Source organism: Pocillopora damicornis, chromosome 11 (genome assembly GCF_964200805.1).
Source record: "Pocillopora damicornis chromosome 11, jaPocDami1.2, whole genome shotgun sequence".
NCBI lineage: Eukaryota > Metazoa > Cnidaria > Anthozoa > Scleractinia > Pocilloporidae > Pocillopora > Pocillopora damicornis.
The window spans coordinates 2,171,213-2,192,331 of record NC_142680.1 but is presented as its reverse complement, the minus strand read 5'-3'; the positions used below and the strand labels follow the sequence as shown (position 1 = coordinate 2,192,331).

Genomic DNA, 21,119 nt, shown 5'->3' with positions numbered 1-21,119 from the left:
TCCCTTTTTATAGCCGTGGTCAGGGCGTAAACTGTTAATTAAGAAGGAATGCGGAAAGGGAAAATTTATCTAATTCCCAGAAACAAATCGATTCAACGCGTCTGATCAAACCGTGTGATCCAGTTGAGACGTCATTGACCTTTGTTTCTCGGTAGGAGGAACGCGTAACAGCTAAATTTAGCAGAACTTTCCTGGAATTGTTTGTTGTAACTCATCCAAATAATTACTTGTGCGATTTGCTCAACAAACATCATCTAGGGCGAGGGGGAAATTGATGCTTATTCCTTGCTGTAGGTAAAATCAATTTCCGCTCCGCATGTCGAGAATGACAATTTCGTTTAGGGAAACGAAACTTATTGAAATAGCAATATTTCCATTCACTAAATTGTGAACTAAAATCCCATAGAGTAAAAGAAGGTAACCAAGCGATCAGGCAATAAGTAAAATAACAAGCTGCTCATATGGTAATTGCATTACTGTGACACGATACACAGGAAAAATGTCCTCAAATTACACTGTTTACTTGATAGCAGGTAATTTAGTGTTAACAACTGAGTTGAAAACGTAAATTGGCCACCGTAAAGGGTAAAAAAAGTTTTACCCTTTACGGTGGCCAATTTACGTTTCCAATTCAGTTGTTAACACTAAATTACCTGTTATACTCTCCCACCGCGGCAGCAGCACCACAGTTTCTTTAGAAACTAACCCCCTTCATTCATTTATTTAATTGATACATACGTCACACAGGTGTGGAAAGTTTAAACTCTTTCGGCGGAAATGACGTCATGTCTAGACGGCAAGCATAGTTTTCAAACGTGATGTTTAAATCTTTTGACCTTAATGTCCAAGACCAATGGAGATGGAAGGGGGGGGGGGGGGGTTACGACGAAAGATACACTTTTCTTTACTTCTTAACCTCTATTCAACAAACCTTTAATGGACAAGGGCATTAACAACGGTTTTCTCTCCATTTTTATGACTAACAGTTGAGGCATCACCGGTATTTTATGACCGAAAAGGTGATTTTTGTTTGAACAGACTGTTATGGAGAGAGCCCCCTAATCCTCCAGGGTATTGAACATTGAGTAGAAAGGTAATGAAATGAACTCAATCACTCGCTAAATCGTTAGAATGAATTTTTGAAGTTGAATGAGTGACGATGTATTGTCAAAATAAGTGTGTAGTACAAATTCAGCAGGTCATCAGTAGACAACATTTACCTGGAAAAAGATTTCGTTACCAGAAACACAGGAAGGGATTGTACATCAATTTACCTCAGGGACGAGAGGCTTGGGAGAGATTTACAACTACCCATGCAACGTGGCTCGAGACTTGCATCAGCCAACCTCGTTTTCGAGAACTCGTTTCTTGGAAGTCACGTTTCTATAAAAACCCAGGAAGCCGTACTCTACAATCAAAAGTTAACTCTTGATCCTTTCCACCCTAACATCAGTATACATATTCTCCATACTGTTCTCTATACATTTCCTCAGGTGCTGACAAGGAGAATTTTTTCAACAATCAAAAGCTTGATTAGTTGGTTATCATTTCTTTTATGCCCGTGACCTTCATTCTGCGTTGGGGTGAACTTGAAAGGAGAGATTAGAAGTTAGTCATTCTTTTACGGTTTAAAGGGTTAAGTAACGGAAAGTGAAACTTTTTAGAGTTCTTTACTGCTGTTATAGAAAATTTAGGAGAGACTAAATAAACTGAATTTGAAAACGACTTGAACCACACCAAGTGAAAGTTTCCAAGTTTGAGTCGGAGACGAAATGAGTCAGTTTTATTCGTTTATTTGCTAACCTCTCTGTTTTCTGTGGCTCTCCTTTTTAGCTGCCATGTCAGTACCCCAAACTGTCACATCGGTGACAAGGACAATTATTGAAACCGTGAACATTCATCACCGAAATACGATCGCTCATAATGTGTGCAATGATATTTAATGAGTTCTTGCGGACTTCAAACACGGCCTCCATACTTTCTATTACGATATCAAATAAACAATGAAAGATCTTTATAAACAAAGATTGCTCCTCGCATGGACGGTTTCTGGAAACTACTTTCAGCGAAAATGATAATAAACAACTCCCTTGTTTCTTCCGAGTGGCAATCAGTCCTTGCTGTCAAAGGTTTCGCTTTGAAGTTTCTACAATGCTTGAGGTGTTCTGTGCATGATAATCCAAAGTCAACCTTGAACACATAAAACTGAGCTAAGGAATATTCAAATCCATAATTGTCATTTTGGAGTCACTCCAATAACCTAGTTAATGACATTCAAATCCGTGGGGTGGTGACCAGTGGTCACATATTTGATCTTGTCAGACCTTAGAGTAACTCTTGATCTACTCGGGAACAGCATTCGGATGAATCAAATGTTCAAGGCCATTTTGTCTATGCTGAACTCAAACGTTTGAAAGTGCTATACAGAACTTTTCTTTCCTTACTTCATTTAGGAGTGTTCATTTTTGGAGATTTAGTCGCATTAGTTTATATCCAATATTCATATTACAATATTCCATGTGAGTAAAGTCTGAATTTTCGTTGAGCTAACAGGACTGATTAGGTTTTTGAAGCCATTTTTACGATAACGCAAATCGATTTCGACATGTAATTTTTTTTGTCGGCTCATCAAATAATTGGAAATAAAAATCAATATCGCCATGGTTTCGTCACAGGAACGAACCCATTCCGACGATCACGTATGGATTTCTGAAGCTGAAAAGGCAGAATTGAATTTTTTCTTGCTTCTTTTTTTTGAAAAGATTCAGCTAAACAGATTGAGGCTGAACGTTGAGAAAATGCCCAAAGAGGCGTGTGACATCATAGTAATACCTTCGAATGATACTCAGTGAAATGTTCGAAGAGAAAAAACCCCCTTGAGTGAGAGAGTCCTTGTTCCAACGTTTACACCAGCGGAGCTCACGCAAGACCTAGTGTTTATGTAATACAAATGACCACAACTTCCGAAAATTTTCCTTTTGCAGTTAATCACATCGCGTTTCATACATTTTCTTGCTCGAAGCAATGTTAATTTTCCTAAAGATGATTCGGTTCCTATTTTTGTTAAAAATTCCTAAATTAAGTTGAAGTAAGTTTAAGGAAAAGTTTTCTGAAAGTGGATCGGCTAAAGTATGTGCTTACTACTATGTAAAAAAAAAAATAAAAGTAAATGGTGAATTTTATGGTTCTAGAAGCACGTGCCTACGATCACCATGGCGAACTTGAATTTAAAAACAATGGTAGACTCTTGGACGGGCATCCGATTTCATGTCAACTTCCTAAAACACTGGAGAGTTTGTGGTCTCGTAAATGAAGTGTAAACGTTGATTTTTCGCTTATTTTGCCCGTATATGGTCACTGACGTCATGTTGCCGGAAGAGACTACTCACAGGGCGGCTGTTAAACTCTCAATAAAATGATTATGTCGGAAATCTCTGTTCATTACTATTCCAAAAGCCAGGATTACATGTCTAGATATAACTGCGCATTTCCCTGTAAGAAAGCAAAACAAAAACACACATTACGTAGGACCATTAATTAGATAAATTTTTCATGTGCTCAAATGCTATATAAGCGGGGCAGACTGTTCCTTCGTAGCAAAACTAACGGAAAGCAGAACTATATAAAGAAGAAGATAGAGAAGCTTGAACAAGCACTGACTTATCCAAAATGCAAGCTGGACTCAGCTTTTTCGACAAAAAAGCCCCAGATGTTGTTGTTCGCAGCCTCTTCGAAAAATACGATACGAATGGAAATGGTAAACTGGACGAAAAAGAAATGCAAACCCTATTGGAAGGAGATTTAGGCCTGGATCGAGAACAAACTGGAGTGTACATTCCCCTTGTGGACAAGAACGGTGACCATGATGTCTCTTTTGAAGAATTCAGCGACTGGCTTCGCAGTGAAGAACACTTTCAAATTTTACATGACAAACAAATGTTTGAAAAACTTTCCAAAGCGTTCAGATATTTCAAGAGTTTTACCACAGATGACGGTGACACTCTTGATCGCGTTCAGTTCGAGGAACTGATGAAGTTCTTTGGGTATGAAACCATCGACATGGAGAAAGCTTTCGCGAAAATCGACAAGGACAAAAATGGGGTAGTGTCTTTTTGGGAGTTCATGGTATGGTTGAAATGGGTGCCAATTTTGAACTGATTAATACTTTTACGAACTACTCGATCAAGTTCTTGTTTTAATATATCTGAGGTGAGAAATTACCGAAGAGAACTGAAATCGTTATCTTTGAACGTAAACTCGAGAAAAAAATTATCTGAGTTTAGTAGCCCACCGACAATTTTGTAAGAGGCCATATATGTCGTGCGAATTTCCAAACCTAAAAAAAAATTCTTGCATAATCTGGTTTTATCAAACGAGTTGATAATGTAAAAGAGACCTGTTACGTACGAGTTCTCACTCATCACAATTGTATTTATTTATTTTGTATTTATTCAACTTAGATGTACATATTTCGTTTTCATGAATCATCCTATTTAAGTTGTACACACTGATTCGCTAATTTATTCAACATGGACATAGTTCAATTTTATTCACAAAACATTTTTCTTGCCAACTTTATGTTGGTGAATGTATTAAAGAAGCGTAATTGCTTAATGCTGTAAAATGTTATGATACACATTGTTAACTTATGCGAAATCAAAGGTAATGACGATGGAAAAACAGAGCCTCGGTCTTCTTAATTTTTTCTGATGCCTCAGTGATTTCTGCCATTCGGCCGCCATTATTTTTCATTTCGTCCCACTCATGAATTAAAATTAAACAAAAGTAGAACAAAACATCAGCTAAGTAACACAAAACAAATAAAAAGCGCTACAAATTGCTTTGTTTCTTTCTTCTTTCTAATAAACTTTCAACAAATGTCTTAACAGCGTGGTTAATTGCGTGGGTACACCGACGTGACGTCAAATCGCAGGGAAAACCCTTGATGTCGTAAACGTGACAAAGGTGTGACAGCTCATTCTGATTGCTTTTAGTTTGTTTAAGCTCATCTTATTAATTCTTTTGAAAGATCAGTCGCGTTTTCTTAAAAAAAAACAAAGCCCTTTATTGATAGTTCTCATGATTACACACTAACCGTAAATACAAGCTAGGACAGGTCTTTATGCAAATTCCAGACTGATTGCTAGTGCGAAATACTACCATTACCATACGAATAAAAAGATGTATTTATCCGTCGCTTAGTCATACCGCTTGAGTGGAAATGACGATTAATCTGTTTCAAGTATTCAAAAGTGGATTAACACACGTGCGAACGTATGCACTTCGAAATAAAAGATAACAAAATCCCTAGAATCCATTGGAAATCCGCCGTTTATCATTAAATATTAGTTTTTGCTTCATAGTGTAAAAATATGTTACCTTCCTGACACAATGACTTTAATCAGGTTTCTCTGAATAAATTATTTTCGTTCTCCCGACTAAAGTCATCAAGCAAAGTACAACAATAACACATAAAGTTAACAAAAGAGTCTTCATCGCTTCGTACAACAACTTTGGTGAGAAGACACTCCAAACAAACAGATGATACCGCTGAACAAATACCAACGTACAGTAGGCACAGAGGATCAGAGCCTGGCAGAGTGAGATAACGTAACACACTTGATGGAGAGAATACTGTAACCTGATTGTAAAAAAGTGAACTGAAATCAGTACAAAATAACCAAATAAGAACTAATAACAGCCCGCACGTAAGGCATCGTCTGAAGCGATAAGGATTATTGCAATTCGTACTGTAGGAGATTCTCGCACATTGCAAAGAATCTCCAACATAATTACTGATTCATTGTAACACTGAAGCACTGCGAGAGAAACGGCTACTACTACTACTACTCTGTACTAAAGAAGAGCGCACGCGTGCCCTTACCTCTTAACATCTCGAGCGTTTCTCACAATAGACAACACTGCTGCCATTAGCCAAAGTAAAAGCCCACAGTAAGTAGTTACACATGTTAAGGGCCCCACAATAACAAGTATATGGTTCTCTAATCCCACATAGCCAGCTGATATATCCACCGACGCAAGGCTGTTGGAGTTTCCCAAGGAAAAGTACATAGCGTGTCCCATCCACAAAGAGCTGAGTACAATAAGCCATGTGTTCTCCTGACTAAAAACCAAAATATAATTGTCAAGAGACAAACTCTAACGCGGTTATAAGATTGGGAAATCTTTTTTGACTCCCAGCCTCTGGCTGCGATGTATATGTTAATCTATCTATTATTTTTTGCCCATCTCAACTGATGGCACAATTGGCGGCCAATATTGGATTAATTCCAAATTCACCCGTCTAATATACTAGGAAAAGTAAGGCAGAAAGTAGGGAGGGTTACTAATCGGATCGACGGAGTTTAAGAGAAATATCTTCATAATTTGGCCTACACGTACCTTTTCCAGAGCAATTTCCTCAAGATATGTTCTTGAACCACAAAGACCGCTAAAAGTGGTGCGTTGTGAGGCCTCTGAAGGAGAATTTCTAACAATAGTAAAGCTGATTGAATCCCTTCTAACGATCCACAGACGTCAAAATTATATTCCTGGAAAGTCTTTTTCTTATCGCTGTTTCTCTTTCTCCTACATAAATTAATAACATTCCCTATTGCTATTACTGCCACGCAACAATACGTCAATCGTGCTGCTGAGACCCCCTTCGTGATAGGTTCATTCGGTATCCATGGTAACTGAAGACTTCCTGTGACAGTCCGATATACGTAAGCGCTTACAACACCGACAACAAAGACAAGGGTGATTAGCACATTTTGACAGTTGTAGCGAAATCCTACGATGAAGAGAAGCGATACAAAATAACTTAAAGACAGCACTTTTCGGTTGTAAGGCTTCACAAGCCAGTCTCCAATATCAGGTCTATCTGCCCATTTTATTCCAGTTTGGTTCCAGCTCCTTGACAATCTTCCTAAAACAAGAAGTACAAAACATAGCAGAAGTTTCCACAAAACTCCCTTCTTGGACGTCATGACTTCCAGTCCCAAAGCTCTTTTTTCATTTATGTGATTCCCCGATCCCGTTGAAGTTGAAACTGACCGAGTGCCTGAGTCCTCGTCCTTTATCACCGAACGATGGTGAAGTTCTGTTTCATTGAGATGCTTACAAGATGTGATTTTCTTAAGAAAAATGATAACAAACAAAGTAGACGTCAAAAGGTACCAAGTTTGATGCTCTTCTTCTACAAAACTACTCGAAGGGAGACTGACAACATGGAGGAAAACTCCTATGACAAGAAAGCAGCAAGTCTTATTTTGAAAAAGTGATGAAAGGGCTGATATAACCACCCAGAAAAAAGGCTGAGAGCTTGAAAAATGATGAAAAAGACCAATCAGAACAGATCCAAGTGTGACTCCTGATAGCAATGCAAATATAGAAGAGAGAACGATAGATTCCAGGCTAGTTACTGAACACAAAATGTCGCTTCCACCTGAAAAAAGAAAAGAAAAAAAATAATTTGACGACTGTAAAAAAAAACACTTGGAAGAGCATTCTCCGCCTTAAGTGTCTGACACAGAGGTTGAGTCAGGATGAAAATGTTCTAAAACGGTGTGAGGCATTTTAAGACTTGTCACAGGAATAAGATGCACTGAAATGGAACCCAGTACTCCACGAGCCGCGTTGCAGTAATTTTTAAAGAAACCCTATAAAGTGACTTTTGTAGACCAGTTACAAAGAGAAATTTGTGAAGAGCAATCCGAGATAGTTTTCGACACTCAATTGAAATTGCTTCAAAGCAGTCACTTCCTCAACAGCAGAAGCTATACAAAAGTTTACTTGAGCACTGTTAAAATTGCTATCCATACTAAGGTGATTTATAAAAGAACACAGAAAAAAAATTAATTAGCGACGTTATTTGGATGCTCTATCAAGTAATAGTAATAGAGTAATAGAATACATTCTTTAAATTATCTGCAATTGCTGATGGCCCTGCCACAGAGATATCTTCTTACCAAACACTGTGCTGGAGCAAGTAGAGAGATGAAGAACTGCAACAAGTAGAACAGCGCCGCTCACAACAATAACAGTTGTTGCTGAAAAATTCATCTCATCTCTTGTCTTCATGTCAAACGAAAGTTGAAGCAAACCACAGACGAACCAGTATAGAGTTTGAAAAAGAATAGCTATGCCGTAAATCATAGCATGTAGGTCGTAGTTTGAAAGAGAGGCTGTCACATGACCACTCATTTTCTGAAGTGCCAGGAGGTACTGCTTAGCAACCTTAGTTGCTGAGGTAATCTGGTTTCTTGTAGTACTCAGGTCAACCTCTGCTGATTTCAGCCAATCAGAGTGCAGCTTGTGGGCATGTTGAGGTTCCCACATGTTGTCAACAGAATGCCCATTTGCGATGAGCACTTGAGATAGTTGGTGTGAATTAAGCTGCATTGCTCGTAGCTTTTCTCTTGCACTATGGGAACCGAATAGTTCGGGAAGAAGGATTCCTAAGCTGAGAGAATGGAAGGTTAAGACATAGGTAAATAATATGATGCATAAACAATTAAGACTAACTGTTATTAATTACCTGTTTTGAGGTACAGGAAGCCCCAGGAGAAGACTCAAGGTTGGAACAAGATCAATTTGTTGAACTTGTTTCTTTGAAAACTCTTCACCTCCACCATTCTCAAATAATGGGCTCATAAACACAAGGGGTGTGTTTGTCTCTGCCAAAGATGCTCCACCATGACTGCCTACCTCACTCATTCCATGATCACCGCACAGCACCAATAATGATGGTACCTTTCTTTGTTGATGCCAATGGAGCATTTTATTGTAGATATCACTTACAACTTGGTCCATTTCTAAGAGTTTTGGTCCAACTAGGGGACTTGAAGGTCCTGCAATATGTCCTATATGATCAAGGCCCAGGTAATGAAGAATCATAACATCCCAGTCATTGCTTCTCAACTCTTTACCAATGTGTCTTGTAACATTGTTATCTACCTGTAATAAGATATTATAAGAACAACTAAGAATGTTGATCTGAATCTATAAGATCCTTTCTTAAGTATGGGAAAGGATCATAAAGAAAGCAAAGCAAATGAACTAAAACTAAGCTAAACAGTCCTAAATCAGCCCAAAAACTCACACAAAGCAAAAAACAACCACTTAACCCTTTAACTCCCATGTGTGACCAAGACAGAATGTCTCCTCACTATATCTATACAATATCATGCAGACAAGTGATGTGAATTAAGATAAATATCCATTATGGGATTACTTATTGATCCAATACCAAATTCTCCATTCTAACATGAGAATCATTTTGCAGACAGTGAGGAGAATTATTTATGAGATCTTGGGAGTAACAGGGTTGATGGCTGAGTTTTTTAGGTTGAAAATGTGACAGTTTATTCCAATAAAAATTCTTATATTTTGTCTGTTGCACAATACTAACATATTTGACTGTATATTTATAGAGGTTCATTGTGTGAGGTTATGCTAATTGTGACATTTTAAGGATAAATTCACTTTTTTCATTCTGTGGAACAAAAGGGTTAATTCAAGAATATTTTGTCTGTACCTCCGTATAATCAGTCACAAAAAATGACGTGGTTCCATCAGTTCTTTCAAAGTGTCCAGGAAACAGCTTCATCCAGGTATCATCACCATAAAAAACAAGCTTCTTATTTGCAAACTTCATCTGACTGATCAAACTGTCTTCTTGTAAAGAACTTGAGTCCATATTGAGAACAACATCAATAAATCCTGGTATACCACCTGTTGTGAGTGCCTGTCAGAACATATCAACATGTCAAATGAAAACATTACAAATTCTGCACCCATCTCTTGTTTAGTTCTTGTGAAGGTGTGCTTCATAGAGATTCATGCATGAGAAATATTGGCATCCTTTAGCTCCAACATATTTTGACCAAAAGATCTCCATTTCATATGTAGTGAAACCTCTGATAATGATCAAGCTTAGTTGATAAATCTCTTAACCCATTAAACCCACAAAGTGACCAGCACGTAATTTCTTCTTACAGTAATACTGTTGAATCATTCATGAAGATCTTGAGAATAAAGGAAATCAACCTAAGAAGCTTTGATTGTTAAACCAAGTCTCCTTGTCAGTGCCAAAGGAAATGGATAGAGAAGAGTAACAAGAATATGGATAATGATGTTTGGGTGTTCTGGGTTAAGTAAGCCAGCAGTAAGTAACAGTCTCAGTGTTCATTGATGGCATCAATGCTCTGCTCTCTAATTTGCTGGGTATTGCTCCATGACCTGGGATATACAATGACTTCTCTATAATTTTTTTTGGGGAAGACGCAGTTGCTTAATGGTTGGTGCACTGGACTCCACATCAAGAGGTTTCGGGTTCAAGACTTGGCTAAGTCATTGTATTGTGCTCTTGAGCCAGACATTTTACTCTCTCCATGCCTCTCTCCACCCATGAGTATAAATGGGTACTGGTGAACTGTCAGGGAATCCTGATGAAACACTGGGAGTAGCCTTGCAATAGACTAGCATCCTATCCACGGAAGAAGAAATATGCCTTGTCACTTCATGCTATGGAAACTGGTATAAGCTCTGGCCTGCCGAGCTACCTGGTCCCAGTACAGACTCTTTCTTTTATCTATAGAATTTATATTAGAGCCTTGTGGAGTTATTTTTTTGTCTACAGATATGAAACATACTTAACTGACCTTAATTCTTGGCATAGTGACAGTTGGTGGATGTGCCTTTGCCATGAAACTGAGGAATATTATACAAGGATAGTAAATATGTACATGTATATCCTCACTGAAAAGTCAGTAAATAACAAAGTGATAATAGTGAATAAGGGTCTCCAGGTTATGTCTTAAAAGATCTCTGCGGTTTCTATTTTATTGTGACCAATACCATAACGGAATAGACCCTTTGACCCCTAAGAGTGACTAAGATCTGAATTCTCCTTACAATATCACCCCTGAATCCTACATTAAGGTCTTAAGAATATAGGGAATGATCACCAACTAAAGAAGCTCTGATTGTCAAACCAGTTACTCTTGTCAACACCTGTTGAAATGTATATAAAACAGTACGAAGAATATGCATACTAATTTTAGGGTGTAAAGGGTTATTGTTAATGATCCACCTGATCTCTGAGAGCTGGTAGTTATAATACACTGAATTCAATTTAATTCACCTGAATGATTTATTTAGTCTGATCAGTTCTTGCGTAAAAGGCATCCTTATCTGCTCACTGTAAACAAAATCTGCTCTCAGTGCATCTATCAACATGATGACCACTCTTCCAAATTTCGGAGGCAAAAGATCTCCTTTCCCTTCGAATGATGGCTCAGGTGGAAGATTCTCGTTAGTTGCTCTTCCATCTATAGCCTTCTTAAGCGGAAAGAAGCCTCTTAGGAACAATATCAAGCCCAGGATTTGACAAAGAAGCAGGAGAACTATGAGTACGCTGTGACCGTGAGGCATCTCCTCGACGAAAGGTGTTTTTTCTGATGAACACGATCAAGAAGTCAGCGATCTAAAAATCAATATTTACACAAGATCGCTATGACACGTCAGTATTAAGAGATAACTCCAAGAAACTTCGACTAAAGAGAGCTAAATCTTCCGCCATTTTGAAAATGTGACTACGATACTAGTGGCCTGCGCGACACAACAAAGAGCATATTCAACAGAGTAAAGCAACATGGCGGACGGCATGGAAGATTTAAAGTTGACTGTAAACAAGGATTTTGCAAAGAAACTCCACAAACAGAAGGAAAAAGCTGAACTCGACCAGTGTAAGTTTCTAATAGCCTTTCTTCGAAGGCATAAATATTTGAACTATGATGCCAGCGTTTTCTTGTAAAGCGCATAATCGATATTAAACTTGGCTGCTTGCAAGAGGCTTTCCGTGCGAGTTACGAATTTAAATCTCAATAACTTGTGTTCGTTTCAGTGAAGCAGAAATTTGGTGACAAGGATTCAGGGAGCGAATCCGATTCAAGTTCATCTGAATCAGAAGATGAGGATGCAAGGGTGAGTTTTGAATTATTCTATTTAGGGTTCCGTTCAGTGTTTGTGAAATACTCATCCTTGTAGCTTGAATGCATAATCTTCTAGGTCCTTGATGCTTTAACTTCCAAGATCTGATTCTTAATTCTCCCCTATGGTTGCTACACCTTTCCTTATAAAAAATTTATGAGAATTTGGTGTCAGGTCAACATAACAACTTCTGCCGTATAAGTTTGAGTGTTCTTGTTACCTGTTTTGTGGATAATGTACAAATACTATAGGGAGAAGTTACATGTAAATCACTTGTGGGAGTTGAAGGGTGAAAAGATACTGTTAGAACAAATGCCATCTTACTGCCATAGAGAAGTCCCTGTCAAAAAGTAAAGATAATGGGAAGAAAAATATATGAATTGATGTAAAGGCAGGGATGGCCTTACAAATAGTATTTTCACAGTGATTATAAACAGATTTCAACTGATGTCCCTTCTGGATGAATTAGTATAAAGCAGAGAAAGACAGATGTATGCATATGATTTGTTTAAATTTTTAATATAGTTAAGAATGAGCAATTCCCGATAGCAAGGGAATGAAATATTCGTGATACAGTGATTAGAAACGACAGGGAGTTTGACAGGTTTGGTAGATTGAAAAGTCACATGCCCTTTGTTTTGCAAAAATCGAATTATTGCTCAGTTCTAAAGGGAACTGAACAACTGTCATCATAACAAGACAGTGAAGATATATTTCACTGAAGAGCTTCAAACATGGCAAAAAAGCTATGTTCATGTTTAACACAGTAAATCTGTGCAATGAAATTTGAAGAGTAACATTAATTTTTTTTTTTATCTCAAGGAACTTACTTCACAAAAGGAAAAGGATTTTCTGACTGTTCTATCCATGATCAAGAATAAAGACCCAAAAATCTATGAAAAGGATTCCAATTTTTACCATGAAGATGGTATGGCAAAGGATGCTTATGAACAAATTTGATTCTTTTACCTATTTCTCCATTTTTTTTTAAATTCAGACTTAAAGTTGGTTTTTATTCTTAAATAGAGAACAGCAGTTCTTCAGGAGTGAGTAGCAAAGAGCAGAATAAACCCAAAAAGCCTATGTATTTAAAAGATTTTGAAAGAAAGGAGTTATTGGAAAGAGAAAGGTTAGTTGTTATAATAAAAAGAAAGTAAAACATTTAAAACTTTTTTTTTTACCCTTTCTGTACATTCCCCTAGCCTCTCCTCAGCCAGTTAGCTGTAACTACCTCTCACCTATCCTAAACTGAATTCCACAGTCATGGTTGTTGAATATAATTTTGTGTGATACTATTTAGTCATATTATACTATCATGTGAAGTTTGATATGTGTCCTTCTTCAAGATTATTGTGTAGTATCAATAAACTTGTTGGTATAACTTTGCTCATGTGTCAGGCATTTTTTTATTGGAGCAGAGGAATAGTGATTATCTTATTTGGAAAACCAGCTCATTAAAAAAATTTTGGGGCAGGCTTTTTATTTTTAATAAGAAAGTTTGCCTGATTTTGTATTCTAGCGAGGCATTCTTGAGTGATGAAGAAAGTGATGGTGAAAAAGCACTTGAGGTGAGTTAAATGTAAGGGTACAACACCTCTGGATGGTAGTCTTGAGGAACTTTCAAAGTTCAAGCAGCAAATAGAAGTTCAGGGAAAGAGAATGAAAGCCTCTTGTATCTTATTGTGTGGAAAGATAGATGATTGAACCATAAATAAACTGCACTGGTACCAAAAAGTAATACTCTCTTGTTAAATTTCTCGAGAGTACTCACAAATGTACTGTGTGCTCAGTAGACAGATACTGTCAGCTTAGTCCAGTTTCTTGAGGGGTGTGAATGGTCTCACAGTGTTAATGCAGTAGGTTATTAATTTATCCCCGACCATTTGGTCCAATTGTCACACAATATAATTCTGTATTTCAGGGCAGAAGATCTCCTACTTTTGTGGAGGAACAAAAACAAATAAAAGAAAGGTAAAGATGAATTTTGCGAGATTACAAGTATCTATACAAGCACTAAGAGCTGCCCATAGCAACTTTTCTTGACAACTTGTTCTACTGGTGCCAATCAAATCAATTAAAAGGTAACATACATGTCAGTCTTGATGAGTTGTCATGTTATCTTATAGTTTCAAGAGAGCTATTCAGGATGATGGTGAAGATGCTGATTTTCTGAAAGTTAGAGAAAAAACTATGGAAGAAAAGGTAACAAGAATGTTTTCTTATACCATTCCCTGATTTAAGACAGACAGAACCTCTCAAATACAAGACACTTGCTTTAAAGATGTGCTTTCTGCTTGTTGGAAGGAAGCTATAACTGACCTAATTCACACTTATTTATCTAGATGAAGGAGGAAAGAGATTATGTGGAATGGTTGAAAGGACAGGAGAACAAACAAAGCACAAAGTCTGCAATGGGTATGGTAAGTAAAGCATTAAAAAACATTCAGAATTTACTCATCGTTGTTTAGTTTGAGTGCTGAGCTTACTCAGTTTAAAAATTCAGTGGTGGGTAACCTGAAAGTCACATCCCTTGTTATTTATAGCTTTAATTTATTATTTCTCAGTGTCACTGCCTTAGATTATCAGCTGTTTATTTTCTTTGGTGCAGTCTGTGAGACAGTATCTTGCTTTTGGAATAATATTGAATTCTTTTTCTCTCTGGTATTTACAGCAGGCCTTACGTCATTACTGGAATGATCCCAATTTAGATGAAGGGGAACAGTTTTTGAGAGATTACATTCTGGATAGAAATTACCTTGAGAAAGATTCAGAGAGGTAATATTCCAATTTACTTTCATTTTTATGTTTCTTATTTAACCATGATTAATGATGTTCAGGTTATTTATTTATCTCTTGAGTAATTTCTCTCTTTTCTAGAATTCCTACATATGATGAGATTGTGGGCTTTGATGATGATGAGGTACAGTTTAACCCTTTACGCCCTAACATCAGTATGTATATTCTCCATACTGTTCTCTATACATTATTTTAAGTGTTGACAGGGAGAAATTGTTTAAAAATTAAGAGGCTCTTTAGTTGGTGATCATTTCCTTTTTTCTTGTGACCTTAGTGTGTGATTTGAGTGTGAAATTGTAAGGAGAAATGAGATGCTGGTCAGTCTTAGGGGTTATAGAGATGTAAATAGCAGTTCTTACCTAAAAATTAGTGACCATTCCCTTGATTTGCATCAGCTTTTTTAACTCTAAATAATGAACAGTCCCTTATTTACAAAATCAATTAAAAAAAGATTTAATATTCTGATAACAATACTTATACTTTAAAGGAGTCTGTTTGTCAAATTCCTTCATATGCCAAAAATTGATGTATTTAGATGTGTGTCAGGAATTACTGTCTAGTCGCTACCAGTCTGCTGACTACCAATCACACACTGATCACTACCATGATGAAGTCTGATCACCATCACTGGGAATTACCAACAGAAAACATGGATGAAACTTAGTACTTAAAAAGCCACAAAAGATTTATAAAAGAAGATTTCTGTATCATTTAATTTAGAGTATATCTTGTGCAATAACATAATCAAATTGATCAGGCTTTTGTATCATTCCCTAGGATGAAACAGAAGTTGAGAAACAAGAAGAATTTGAACGAAAGTTCAATTTTAGATTTGAAGAACCAGACTCTGAGTTTGTAAGTACATTTACATACATGATGTAAAATGCAATGAACTTTAAGATACTTCATACTCATGCACAAAGTTGAAAGAACAACCCAGCAAGCCATGATTGCTATTATCCTACATTTTCTGTCAGTATATACCAGACGGGTGGTATATACAAACAAACTGGAGCAGCCAAAGAGACAAAATGATGCATCAACAATTTAATTAGTGACGATATCTTAAATATTTCTCACTGTAATTAATCCTTGCAGCAACAATTGCAGTATTTCAGAGTTTGCAGTAAGATCTTTTTGTTTGCCATTTGTGATTGATCATTTTTAATCCATTTGGCAATGTGTTTATTTTGGAGAAATTAGGGAGGACTACGTCAAACCTTTCTTCAGTAGATTATTAATTTTTATAAATATTTTTGTCGCTTTAGATAAAAACATATCCCCGCACAATTCAAGCATCTGTACGAAAAACAGATGACCGTCGCAAGGAGAAGAGAAAAACAAGAGAGACAAGGAAAGAAAAGGTCAGATACAGTCAAGGTTTTATTCTCCATTCTCAGTGATGACCCCCCCTTGAGCCCTACCTTTACTGACTCTCTACTTTTAATTGTTATTTTAATGCAGGAGAAAGAACAGAAACATGAGGAAATCAAGAGATTAAAAAACCTCAAAAGAAAAGAGATCATGGAGAAGCTTGAGAAATTAAAAGGTCAATAGATGCACAGTAAATTGAGTTTTTCTTGTTAGACTTGGCTTGAATCTTTATTTTCTTACATGTATTCCCTGCACAGTTTTAACCACAGATTCTGTACACTTCTTGACTGTTAAATGGTTGTGGTAAAAAATAATGAATTGTTCTTGTTTGTAGAAATAACTGGAAACCTAAATGTGGGTTTTAAAGAGGAAGATATAGAAGGTGACTTTGATCCCAAGAAATATGATGAGGCTATGCAGGTGATTTTGAATTGTCCTAATGGGAAATATATAGAATGCAATCTCTTGCTCCAAATGCAAGAGATATAAATGTAATGATACTGAATAATGTAAACATTCTTTGGAATCTCTGTTGATGGCCAAGATTACATAAGCAAATAACACATCACTCATGTTTAATGCCATCAAAATTCAAATGTGGAGCTTGCCAAAAGCATTGTAACTAATACCTTTGGGTCAAGAGCAGCAATCTTCTGTGTAAGTGTAAATGCCATTAATTGTTTTAGAATGTTGGTTACATTGTATTTTGTCACAGAGAGCATTTAATGCTGAGTTTTATGAAGAAGATGAAAATGAAAAACCTGTGTTTGAAGATGATTTGGATGATATTGGTTAGTTTTGATTTGTGCCAAGTTAGAATATACTCTTCTCTTCTTGATCTAGTCAGCTTTATCCTCATTGTATCTTGATGTGCATGTAAAACAATCCCACCTATAGTAACATTTTCCTTTCTATGCTGACAGGTTTAACCCTTAACCCTTTAGCTCAAAGATCTTATTGTTAATTCTACCCTCTAGCAGCTAGCTACACATTTCCTTGTAAATTAGTGACAAGAATTTGGTGTTAAATCAAGATAACAACTTCAACTTGATGAGTTTAAGTATTCTTGTTACCTGTTTGCTGAATAGTGTATGTATATCATAGGGAGAAGTTTCATGTTAATCAATTCTAGGAGTTACAGGGTAAACTTGAGGTGAACAATGAAGATGACAAGTCTTGTTGGTATGATCATAAACTGATTTAATCAAATGTTACAGAGCTCTTGTGTAACAGTTAGGGAACACAAGATTTTCTTATTTTAAAGCAGATGCATATGAAGCTCTTTTTTTTCCCTCTGGCAGAAAACTGGGATGAGTGGGAAGGCGATTATGATGAAAATGTGGATGATGAACAGCAAGAAGTTGGAACGTTTGGTAAATATTAAGGATTGATGCTCTGTCTTGTCTTCTGTTATTCAGTGTCAATCTTTTCATCGCCAACATTTTACCTTGGTTGGCCTCAGCCACTTAACCCTCTAACTCCCAAGATTTCATTAGTAATTCTCCTTACTGTCTGCCATAAAATTTATGTGATGTTAGTTTGGAGAATTTGGAAATTGGATCAACCAGTACTCCCCTAATCAATATTTTCTTTATTCTCATTACTTGTCTGCTTGATATTGTACTGATAGTGTTAGGAGAAATTCTGTCTTGGTCACCAGTGGGACTTAAAGGGTTAAGAAATCAAAATAGGCTCATGTAGTAAATTAAATAATTATGACATTCTTTTAACTATTTCAGAACCTCACAGTGAAGATCCAAACTTTAATGTAAGTTTTACTCACGTTGATCAGTGAATTTCCTGAAAAGTAGTCTTTTATTAGAATATGTAGAGCCCCACTGGACACCATAGATACTTAGTCACAAGATTCTCATCATTTTTTGTTTAAAATGATGTTAGGTGTGGATAAGGTGATTGTTTTTTATGTCCCTTGTACACCTGGGCATTGATGAAGTTTCCTAACTAACCAAACTCACTATGTACAGTTTGCATTACTTTTTTATAATTTTCAAGAATGTTTCTTCTTTAGATGGATGCTGATTACGAAGAAAATGGAAATGATCCAAATGAGTTTAGTGGAAGGAAAAGGAAGGGAAGATCGAGATTTGGTCATCTTATAGCACAGAAAAAACCAGTATTTAATCCAGGTTTGTTGATCTGTAGAGAATATCAGTTATGCTGTTTGGTATACTTCAAGTATCAAGATCTGTTTTAGCTACTTTATATGTCCTTTTAATTAAGAAGAGGAATTTGTTTAGAATCTAGATCATTCCCTTTAATTTATAGATTTCTTTCTCCTCATTTCCTGTTGCTGGATAACATACTCCAATTGTTAGAATAAGTTATTGGCTCAGTATTTCTACATGGTAAAGAGTTGATGTGCAGAGAGAGTTATTATCCGTTAGGTTTCTGCATTTCTCTAACCCTTCACTCCCAAGATCTCATTAGTAATTCTCCCTACTGTCTGTCATGCAATTCTCATGATGTTAGTTTGGAGAATTTGGTATTGGATCAACTTATAATCCTCTAATTGATATTTTTCTTAATTCTCGTCACATGTCTGCTGGATATTGTATGGATATTGTAAGGAGAAATTCTATCTTGGTCACTCATGGGTGTTAAAGGGTTAACTTATAATTTCTTTTTTTGTTTTTATCTTAGACGAGAAAACATTTGAGGAATATTTTGATGAATATTACAAACTGGATTATGAGGATATTATAGGAGACATGCCTTGTCGATTTAAGTACCGACAGGTTGTACCTAATGACTTCGGGCTCACAACAGAAGAGGTATGAGCGAGATTTGAGGTAAAAATGGTTATCCCAACCTTAGGACGCATTGCGATAGACCAAAATAAAAATAATCACAACGGCCATTGAGAAAGAAAGGAAAATATCTAAGGAGCTAGTGAAAAGTCCAGAAAAAAACGAGCAAACTGATTGAAGCGCGGGAAAACACGAGCGACCAAGTTAACGCTCTACTTAGTATCCCCCCTGTATGAAGCCCTCTTCTCTTATAGTCCCCCCCCCCCCCGGGCTGGAAGTTGAAGTCTTTTAAAAGACCTCCCTCTCCCCCCTCTCTCTCCTTCCTCCCTCGCTGGCTCAACTTTCGCCATTTGAGAACTGGAACAATTTATAAGCAAATTATACTGCTATCTCGAGTGTTGTATGTTGCTTTCGTTTCATGAGAGTAATCTTCATTTTCCTCTCTTCAGATTTTATCCTGCCCAGACAGAGAGCTAAACCAGTGGGTCTCTGTAAAAAAGATGTCCCAATACAGGTAAAAAATCTGTATTCTGTTACATTTCGTGATAATTAAATCGAGGCACGTTCTTTCCCACTTCCGCGGCTTAGATCACCCGTTGTAAGCATTTCCGATCATGTAGAACGTGATTAAGTTTGAATTTGCCAATTTTCGTTTATTTGAAGACCGAACGCAAAACTTTCTTCTTTCCTATCCCATTTCTGAACAGGACGGTTTTTCGAAAAGGTAATCTCGAGGTAAAATAAAATGCTCTTTGATTTTTTTTATATCACAGACCTGAAAATGAAGAGTACTATGAAGTTAAAAAGTTTCGCAAGCGGGGGAGAGATCTGCTAAAGAAGAAAAGGATTCTTACCTCACTGGCTGAGAACGAAAGGTGCGTTGTACATGCAGATTTGAATTGCGGCTGTGGCGACATTGTCACGAAAAGGGTCCGTCTTATAACAAGCAAAGTCGTTAAAATATTTTGTGAATGAGGGCTGTACACGTATATGATGCATGTATTCCATGATGCCTGCCGTCAGACATCATGTGGTGAGTTCATTAGTCTTTTTTTACTTATTATGTTATTAATTATTTGTTTTATATTTCAGATCTGACGAAGTTAACGTCAAAAAGAAAAAGTTATCTGACCAAAGTTTACCGAAAAAGAGTAAAACGCTGGAACACAATGTTGATACAAATGGAGCGCAAAATGAACAAACTGATATCAGAAAGAGAACGAAAAAATCTTCTGATAAGATAGACAAGACCAATGAGAAGAAAAGCGAAGACTTACCAGGAGAGGAAGTTTCATTGGCTACAGAAGGTGAAAGCAATGGAAAGAATGAAGGGGAATCAAAAAAGCCGAAAAAACAAAAGACGAGAAATCCAAAGAGACGGAGGATGACGTTTGAGGAGTTGAAAGAACTTGCGGTCAAAAAGCGGCTGCGCAGACAATTTAAAGGCGCAAAGCAAGAAAAACTGAGTAATTTATCAGCTTCGCGACTGGCCTCCTATGGACTTACAAGGAAGAAAAAGAAGAAATAGCAGTTTTTTTTGTGATCTCCAGCGCAACTGATTTTGTTCCTAAAACTGAGATCTGTCCACCTGCCGCTCAGTTTTCCTTGATTGACACGACTTAGCTCTCTCTCTCTCTCTCCCCCCCCCCCCTTTCTCTTCACTCGGCACAGTAGATCACAATATAATAAGGGGGGGGGGGGGAGGTTGCATCCTACAACTTTATCTACTCATTCCCGTGTTCAAAGTAATCCGCTGACTAAACACGTGCAGTTTAAGAGAGAGGCTCCGAAAGAATAAATTTATGAATGAATTTAAAATGAATTTGCAACATTATTCGTTAATATTGGAAAAAATAATTAAAATGTCTGGTCATATTTATGATTTGTAGCCAACAGAATTACGATCAGCTATACTTTCCGTTAAGGATAAATCTACCTTAAAGTAGTGGCCGCGAATCGATTGCGCGCGCTGCTTCACTAAGATAAATTTGAGAAAGCAGTAACCCGCAACTGCGTGTGACTGAGTCAGCAGAATTGCAAGGTTTAATTACACGTCGGGGAAAATAAACGCGTATCATGAAATCTTTTTAAAGGATTGCTTCTAATTGATGAGCATTAGAATGAATCACTGGTGAAGCGATTTTCATGACGTATTTAAAATTCAGTTTCCCCGGGTAATTAGATACT

The 21,119-nt window shown here is 36.9% G+C and overlaps 3 protein-coding genes across 4 annotated transcripts; 2 read left to right on the top strand and 1 right to left on the bottom strand.

Moving 5' to 3' along the window:
* The first annotated feature begins 3,557 nt into the window (after window positions 1-3,557).
* Window positions 3,558-4,882, top strand: LOC113676878 (uncharacterized). Its single transcript, XM_027193613.2, has one exon. It carries the CDS (start codon window positions 3,670-3,672, stop codon window positions 4,156-4,158), a length of 489 nt encoding a protein of 162 aa, XP_027049414.2. The 5' UTR covers window positions 3,558-3,669; the 3' UTR covers window positions 4,159-4,882.
* LOC113676877 (GPI ethanolamine phosphate transferase 2, catalytic subunit) lies at window positions 4,400-11,607 on the bottom strand. The gene is made up of 8 exons (XM_027193609.2): window positions 11,147-11,607; window positions 10,665-10,713; window positions 9,539-9,748; window positions 8,540-8,958; window positions 7,971-8,464; window positions 6,403-7,447; window positions 5,885-6,124; window positions 4,400-5,641 (listed from the first exon to the last, which is right to left on the bottom strand). Exons 1-8 carry the CDS (start codon window positions 11,434-11,436, stop codon window positions 5,398-5,400), a joined length of 2,991 nt encoding a protein of 996 aa, XP_027049410.2. The 5' UTR covers window positions 11,437-11,607; the 3' UTR covers window positions 4,400-5,397.
* LOC113676894 (protein KRI1 homolog) lies at window positions 11,593-21,024 on the top strand. Of its 2 annotated transcripts, none has more exons than XM_089187023.1 (22): window positions 11,593-11,750; window positions 11,909-11,988; window positions 12,817-12,922; window positions 13,021-13,123; window positions 13,514-13,562; window positions 13,916-13,965; window positions 14,121-14,196; window positions 14,337-14,414; window positions 14,669-14,769; window positions 14,872-14,914; window positions 15,568-15,645; window positions 16,059-16,154; window positions 16,255-16,339; window positions 16,499-16,584; window positions 16,880-16,955; window positions 17,466-17,537; window positions 17,904-17,932; window positions 18,194-18,311; window positions 18,826-18,956; window positions 19,382-19,446; window positions 19,706-19,807; window positions 20,025-21,024. In XM_089187023.1, exons 1-22 carry the CDS (start codon window positions 11,657-11,659, stop codon window positions 20,458-20,460), a joined length of 2,154 nt encoding a protein of 717 aa, XP_089043149.1. In that variant the 5' UTR covers window positions 11,593-11,656; the 3' UTR covers window positions 20,461-21,024. The 2 variants fall into 2 exon arrangements, with proteins under 2 accessions (XP_089043149.1, XP_027049431.2); XM_027193630.2 differs by having other exon boundaries at window positions 14,666-14,769.
* The last annotated feature ends 95 nt before the right edge of the window (window positions 21,025-21,119 follow it).

Bases quoted from the DNA above. Each gene is read 5' to 3' on its own strand.
- LOC113676877 (XM_027193609.2), bottom strand. From the start codon at position 11,436: ATGCCTCACGGTCACAGCGTACTCATAGTTCTCCTGCTTCTTTGTCAA. The intron at 10,714-11,146 runs GTGAATTAAATT...AATATTCCTCAG, and splicing joins AGACTAAATAAATCATTCAG to TTTCATGGCAAAGGCACATC. The intron at 8,959-9,538 runs GTACAGACAAAA...ATCTTATTACAG, and splicing joins TTGTGACTGATTATACGGAG to GTAGATAACAATGTTACAAG.
- LOC113676878 (XM_027193613.2), top strand. From the start codon at position 3,670: ATGCAAGCTGGACTCAGCTTTTTCGACAAAAAAGCCCCAGATGTTGTT.
- LOC113676894 (XM_027193630.2), top strand. From the start codon at position 11,657: ATGGCGGACGGCATGGAAGATTTAAAGTTGACTGTAAACAAGGATTTT. The intron at 15,646-16,058 runs GTAAGTACATTT...TTGTCGCTTTAG, and splicing joins AAGAACCAGACTCTGAGTTT to ATAAAAACATATCCCCGCAC. The intron at 16,340-16,498 runs GTCAATAGATGC...TCTTGTTTGTAG, and splicing joins GAAGCTTGAGAAATTAAAAG to AAATAACTGGAAACCTAAAT.